The sequence below is a fragment of the Bos taurus genome, chromosome 13 (assembly GCF_002263795.3).
Source record: "Bos taurus isolate L1 Dominette 01449 registration number 42190680 breed Hereford chromosome 13, ARS-UCD2.0, whole genome shotgun sequence".
Classification (NCBI taxonomy): domain Eukaryota; kingdom Metazoa; phylum Chordata; class Mammalia; order Artiodactyla; family Bovidae; genus Bos; species Bos taurus.
The window spans coordinates 66,980,391-66,987,379 of NC_037340.1; the positions used below are offsets into that span (position 1 = coordinate 66,980,391).

Consider the following 6,989-nt stretch of genomic DNA (forward strand, 5'->3'; position numbering starts at 1 on the left):
ATGGTCAGCAGGTCCTATCCTGCAGCTGACACAGAAAGATGGTCTGCCTGCTCCCCTCTCATGCTGCAGGGGGAGGACCCTGTTCCCTCTCCCCAGGAACAGATAGAAGCGGTGGGGTTGGCCAGGTGCCACTCAAGCAGCACAAAGACATACACATCAAGCCTGTTCGCAGGGAAAAGATATTTGCAAACAAGTGCTTTGCCCAACACTGGCTATGAGAGCTCCTTACCTTCCTGTAAGGAAATGTCCCAGGAACACTTTTATGCAACTGTGCAAGAATCACCAGCCTGAGACTTCCTGGTGGCACAGTGGATAAGAATCTGCCTGCCAGTGCAGGAGACATGGGTTCAATCCCCAATCCAGGAAGATTCCACATGCCGCAGATCAGCTAAACCAGTGTGCCACAATTATCGAAGCCTGTATGTGACCAAAGCCCATGAACCCTAGAGCCTGTATCCACGAGAAACCACTGTAATGAGAACCCCATGCACTGCAACAGAGTAGCCCCTGTTTGCTGAAACTAGAGAAAGCCTGTGCAAAGTACCAAAGACCCAGTGCAGCCAAAAATTAATTATTTTTTAAAAGGATTGGTACACCTTAACAATAACAACAAAACAATCACTAGGCAACGGATGACTGACTTTCTCAACATACTTACTCTCTGACACTTTACCAAAGTTTGCCCATCTTTGGATTAATGTAATATGCATTTCAACCCAACAGAGACCATGATGGCTTCTGAATTAATGGACTATGAATGAATGAGGTCTCCATGTATGTTCTAACATGGGCACTTTCAAACTATCAGAAGCCTAAGCTGGGTAGTTCTCCTCTCCCTGGCCCAGGAACCCACTGGGTTAACTGTGGTGTGTTATATATGCATGTGGGCTCAAAGCCAGTTTAGAACGCATTTCACTTCCCTAGGTAAGATTGAATCTGATAAGTGCACACAGCATGCTCTCAGTTCAGTTCAGTTCAGTTGCTCAGTCGTGTCCGACTCTGCGACCCCATGGACTGCACCATGCCAGGCTTCCCTATCCATCACCAACTCCCAGAGCTTACTCAAACTCACATCCATCGAGTTGGTGATGCCATCACATCATCTCATCCTCTATCGTCCCCTTCTCCTCCCGCCTTCAATCATTCCCAGCATCAGGGTCTTTTCCAGTGAGTCTGTTCTTCACATCAGGTGGCCAAAGTACTGGAATTTCAGCTTCATCATCAGTCCTTCCAATGAATATTCAGGACTGATTTCCTTTAGGATGGACTGCTTGGATCTCCTTGCAGTCCAAGGGACTCTCAAGAGTCTTCTCCAACACCACAGTTCAAAAGTATCAATTCTTTGGTGCTCAACTTTCTAGTCCAACTCTCACATCTGTACATGACTATTGAAAAAACCATAGCTTTGACTAGACAGACCTTTGTTGGTAATGTCTCTGCTTTTTAATATGCTGTCTAGGTCGGTCATAACTTTTCTTCCAAGGAGCAAGTGTCTTTTGATTTCATGGCTGCAGTCACCATCTGCAGTGATTTTGGAGCCCAAGGAAATAAAGGCTGCCACTGTTTCCACCATTTCTCCATCTATTTGCCATGGAGTGATGGGACCAGATGCCATGATCTTCATTTTTTGAATGTTGAGTTTTAAACCAACTTTTTCACTCTCCTCTTTCACTTTCAAGAGGTTCTTTAGTTCTTCATTTTCTGCCATAAGAGTGGTGTCATCTGTATATCTGAGGTTATTGATGCTTCTCCCGGCAATCTTGATTCCAGCTTGGGCTTCATCCAGCCCAGAATTTGGCATGATATACTCTGCATATAAGTTAAATAAGCAGGGTGACAATATACAGCCTTGACATACTCCTTTCCCAATTTGGAACCAGTCTGTTGTTCCATGTCCAGTTCTAACTGTTGCTTCTTGACCTGCATACAGATTTCTCAGGAGGCAGGTCAGGTGGTCTGGTATTCCCATCTCTTGAAGAATTTTCCACAGTTTGAGCCCTGGACTTGAAACCAGTTGAGGTCCCAACTCCATCACTGCAGAATGGAGTGACTTTAGATAAGTCGCTTCACATCTTAGGGTGAGGCTGACCTTATCAGGATGATGTAGATTTCCAGACCTCCCTGGAGATCTTTCTTCTCAAGCTTAACATGAACAAACGTCATGGAGAAGCAGCATAGGGAAGTTAGGAGCTTCAGCTCCAAACTTCAAGGATCTGAGTTTGAATCCCAATCTCCCAACTTAACTGACACCTTGGCCAAGTGACTTTACTTTTCTGTGTCTCAGCTCCATCATCTGTACACTGGGGATGATGATTTGCTCTGCTGTAAGTCACTTCAGTCATGCCCGACTCTTTGCAACCCAATGGTCTATAGCCCACCAGTCTCCTCTGTCCGTGGGATTGTCCAGACAAGAATACTGGAGTGAGTTGCCATTTCCTTCTCCATGGGATCTTCTCCACCCAGGGATTGAACACACATCTCTTAGGTCTTCTGCATTGGCAGGCGGGTTCTTTACCACTAGCACCACCTAGGATTATGGGGATTTAATGAATATTACTAAAGTAAGCTGAACTACAAGAGTATTTGTTAAGTAAATAAAAGCTGTTAACCAATATGGAACACTTTGTGCAAATTCTGGGCATGTCAACCTGAAATGTGGTCCAGCTGGACTCAGCCGTTCTTCTCTAGAAATCATAGAGCAAGAGCTGTGTCCTCTTAAAGTCATAGCTGTTGTGAAAAGATGCTGGAGAGAGGCATGGGCCAAGTGTAGGGGAGAAGCTAGGTCTTTCTATCAAGGTCTCCCAGGAAGGATGACCTGGAACAGTGTAGCCTGGTGATGAGAGAGTAAATATAGTGATGCTCAATATACATAGATGAAGAAGGGCATAAGCATGGTCCTAACTTTGAGGATAAAACTGGGGACAGAAGCTGGAGGTTTCAATAGGGAGAGCTTCTGACCCATTATCAGAAAGATGTCCCACCAAGGTTGGCTGAGTCTTCTTGTCTGGGGTGCTGTTGGAAGCTACTCAATTAAGGTGGAGAGTTAGACAAGTTGAAACATACAAGGGCCCTCCCGTATTGAATAGTCCTGGACTCTAATATTTCTATTGGCTTTGAGATATAGTCCTGGACTCTAATGTTTCTGCTGGCTTTGAGATTTGACTACTGATAAGTGTGGTAAGAACAAAGCCATTGCTTTTAAAGTTCCAAAGTTTGAAGCTTGCCAAGAGCTCTGTAAGAGTATCTGCCCAGATTCTCTGGGCCACCTCCTGATGAAGTGCTCAGTGGCCTAACGTTACTCTAAGCACTCTCCCTCACCCCCACCCTCTACTCCCCCCACACCCATGGATTATGAAACATGGGGCAGGAAGTGATGACAGCTCCTGGCAGGGTCATAGGCAATTTATCTGAGCACTGTCGTTGCTCAAGAACCCGAAGACAGACCTCCAAACCCTCTTTTGATATCAGCATGGATTTCCTTCAAAACCAAAAAGACCATCCCGACCTGGTCCCCAGTTTGGCCAGAATGTGATGGCATGTGGATTTCATTTTGATGGCCTGTAAGTCTATGAAGTCATTTCCTAGAGTCATTTCTTATCTGTCTCAACCAAAACAAGCATGGACTGTCCTGGTTCTGAGGTAATTAAAGTTCATTAGAATTTGGAAGTACCTTACAGCATGACCTGTTATACATGGATTCAGATAAGCCATGGTTTAAATCAAGCTCTCCCTCCCCACCACCATCTTCTTGGCCAGCCACAGAACGGACTGGAAGGAGACCACTTGTCTCTATTGGCATCAAACAGTGCCTACGTGACCCGTTACCTGGGGAATAGTTACAGAGGGAATTTGTAAACCCCGAAAGAACAGGGGCTCCAAATTCAAATGCCTTCAGGACCTGGGAAGGCAACAGGAAGCAGGCAATGTGGCCAGCTGTGGACAGGCGAGAGTGTGACGGCTGCTGGCTAGTTTAGCCAAGTGTCACACACTGGAGGGGAAGATCAGGATTATACCAGATTGGCTGATTTTTCTATAAGAATGTGGGAACTTGGATTTGCATGTAAAAATATTTTCGCTTTTAAATGTTGGCAACTAATTTGAATACCAGCTTGGAATTTTTTCTTTTTTTTTTTTGGAATGTTGGTTGGCTGGTTCTGGGAAAGCTGATTTGTTTTGGAGTGCCATATTTTCATTTCAGAACTTAGAAAGTTACTCTTGGCTAAAGACCTGAGATAGAAATTTGCACAGCTGAGCACAGTCTGAGGAAGAATCTCTGTTCAAAGAAGAATCTATTAGCCTCAGATCAGAGCCTGTAAGAAGCTTCAAGTTAATCCAGTCCAACTTCTTGCACCCTACTGTAGAGACGCAGGGGCTGCTGGCCAGAGACTGGAGAGGCCTGGGTTCCGGTCCCCGCCCTGTCACTGATTCCCTGAGTGACCTTGCAAAAGTCTCTGCTCTTCTCTGGCCTCAGTTTCCCTTTTGAAACTGGCCAAGAACCTCTTAGGTCCTGGCCAAACCAAAAGGTGGAAAGTTCCACTCGCGAGGAATGGAGAATGCCCCAAATGGAGAATTTTCAAAGGCAGGGCTTGTTCTTGATGTGGGCTGACACGGCTGTTTTCAGACTGGCTGTGCATCTTTGGGACTGGTAGTTGCAGAGCGAAGAAAAGACTTTACCTGAAGGGAGGCTTTGTCAGCAGCTTCTGGAGCTTTTGTGCCGAGGTCTGAGGACTGACGTCGGTGATCTGTTAGTGTTTGTCAGGGGCCATTGGTGAAGTTGAGGTGGTGATAGGAGGTTAGCGGGGCTCATGGCAGACGGAAAGTGGGAGGCGAGGGGGTCATCCAGGGCCCTGTCTTTCTGTCTTGGTCTCCACTCATTCTGCAGCCTAGAAAACCCTTCCTCATCTCTGGACCTTAATTTCCTCTGGCTAGTTTCTGAGCCCATTTTGAGCCCCCAAATTCTATGATTCTAATGAATTCTGTTTTAAAATTGTAGTTTTATCTTCCCAAGGACTTTAATTTTTTTTTAATTCTCTATGTTTCTTTTTTTCTTTTTTTTTTTTAATGTTTTGGCTGCACCGAGTGGCATGCGGGATCTTAGTTCCCCAACCAGGGATCGAACCCGTGCCCCCCTACAAAGGAAGTGCAGATTCTTAACCACTGAACCACCAGGAAAGTCCCTTAAATATATGTTTCTTAAGCACCCACTGGTGACAGGCACAATGGTTCCAGCTAGCAAAACCAGATTCAGTCCCTGCCATCATGGCACTTAAGAGTCTCAGGGAAGGACAGACAGCGACCAATCAGATAAAGGCACAGTGGGCCTGGCAACACGCTACGACTAGAGGATGAGTTTTCAACAGAGGACTTGAACTCAGTCAGGGTTGGACAGGGTCAGCTTCTTCAAAGAAGTGACTCTTGTGCCCATATCCCCAGGGTGATGAGGGTCTGACTAGGTGAAGGGTACAAAAAAAAAGTGTTCCCAGAAGAGGAACAGCATGTGGGAAACCTGGGTCAAGAGGGCACAGGGCCTGTTCCAGGCACCGAGAGGAGCCAGCAGTGCTGTGAGGTGAGGCTGTCGAGGTTCCGGGCGAGTCAGACCCTGCAGAATCTTGTTGTCTGTGGAGAAGTCTCATGCTGAGGATCACGGAGAGCCTCTGAAGAATTCTCAGCAAAGGAGGACAGCATCAAGTCAGCATTTTGACTCCTCTGAATACTATTAGGAAGGGACAGGTGATGGTGGGAGGGATGGTGGGGGCAGAGAGGAGCAGAGTAGATACAGGGGGACCAGTGAGGAGATGGTGATGGAGTGATGACATCCTGGTGAGACATGATGGGGGCCTGACTGGAGCCACGACAGTCCAGAGTGGTCACACTCGGAAACGATTTAGGATTTTGAATTACCAGGATTTGGTGATAGATGGAATGAGGAGTCGAGGCCAACTCCCAGCTCTGCACAGGTTCATCTGAAGGTGAGTCAGCCTTAGGTCTACCTGTGTGTCCCAGCTGCGGCCCCTCTGAAGTGGGCACCTTGTGAGATGGTCCCCAGTGACCCACAGCTTCCTGGCTTTCCCACCCTCATATAATTCCCCTCCTGAGTGTGGGCTGGGCTTACTGACTTACAGCTAAGAAATAGGAAATACTGGCAGGGGAAACACACTGACTGAAACTGCCCACCCTAGCCCGGCACCATAGCAACTATTTGCCTGAGTTATTTTACATTTTACCGCAGGGGGTACTGGAAAGGAACACAGAACTAAGAAGCCACCACCAACCGGAAGAGTTCAGGAAAGGTCCAAAGGAGACATCACGTGTCCCACCACCTCCCAGAATCCTCACTGGAGTTCATCTTGGCTGAGCAATGCATGCACCACCAAGAAGGACCCTGAGTCAGAGTGGTTGGCCAGAGACAACCCAGAAAGTAAGTCCAACACCATAAAACCCAGGACTGCAAGCCACATGGCAGAGCAGTCCTCCTGGGTCTCCTTACCCTCCTGCCCCCACCCAGGCAACCCTTCCCAATAAAGTCTCTTGCTCTGTCAACATGTGTGTCTCCTCAGACAATTCATTTCCGAGTGTTAGACAAGAGCCCACTCTTGGCCCAGGAAGGGATCCCCCTTCCTGCAACAGCATCACAAGTGGTGGGTGAAGAGGGTGGGTTATTAAAGGTCTGTGCCTTCCACCTTGGATGCTTGTCGTTCTCCCTCTTCACCTCTTATGCAGAGGTGGAGCCGGGAGGGCATGGGGGGAGCCCAGCTGCCTTGACACAAGCAGTTCCGTGGACAGGCACGTGTGAGTGAACTTGGTCATAGCTCTTCGGAAGCTGGCCAACAGCTACACGAGTGAGGGTGGAATCCAGTCCTCCCAGAGTCAAGCCTCGACGTGTCTGCCATCTTGCTTCCTGCCTCATGAAATCTCTTGACCTGGAACCACCCAGTGACACCACATTCAGATTCCTGAGCCACAGAAGCTGAACGTTAATAGTTATTTCC

General features: G+C 47.4%; 1 protein-coding gene across 1 annotated transcript in view; it reads left to right on the forward strand.

Moving 5' to 3' along the window:
• RPRD1B (regulation of nuclear pre-mRNA domain containing 1B) overlaps positions 1–6,504 on the forward strand; it is a 77,248-nt gene extending 70,744 nt beyond the window's left edge. The window contains exon 7 of the mRNA XM_059892647.1: positions 6,230–6,504. Within this exon, the coding sequence (XP_059748630.1) occupies positions 6,230–6,355 (126 nt within the window). The 3' untranslated portion in view covers positions 6,356–6,504. The remainder of the gene's footprint in view (positions 1–6,229) is intronic.
• The last annotated feature ends 485 nt before the right edge of the window (positions 6,505–6,989 follow it).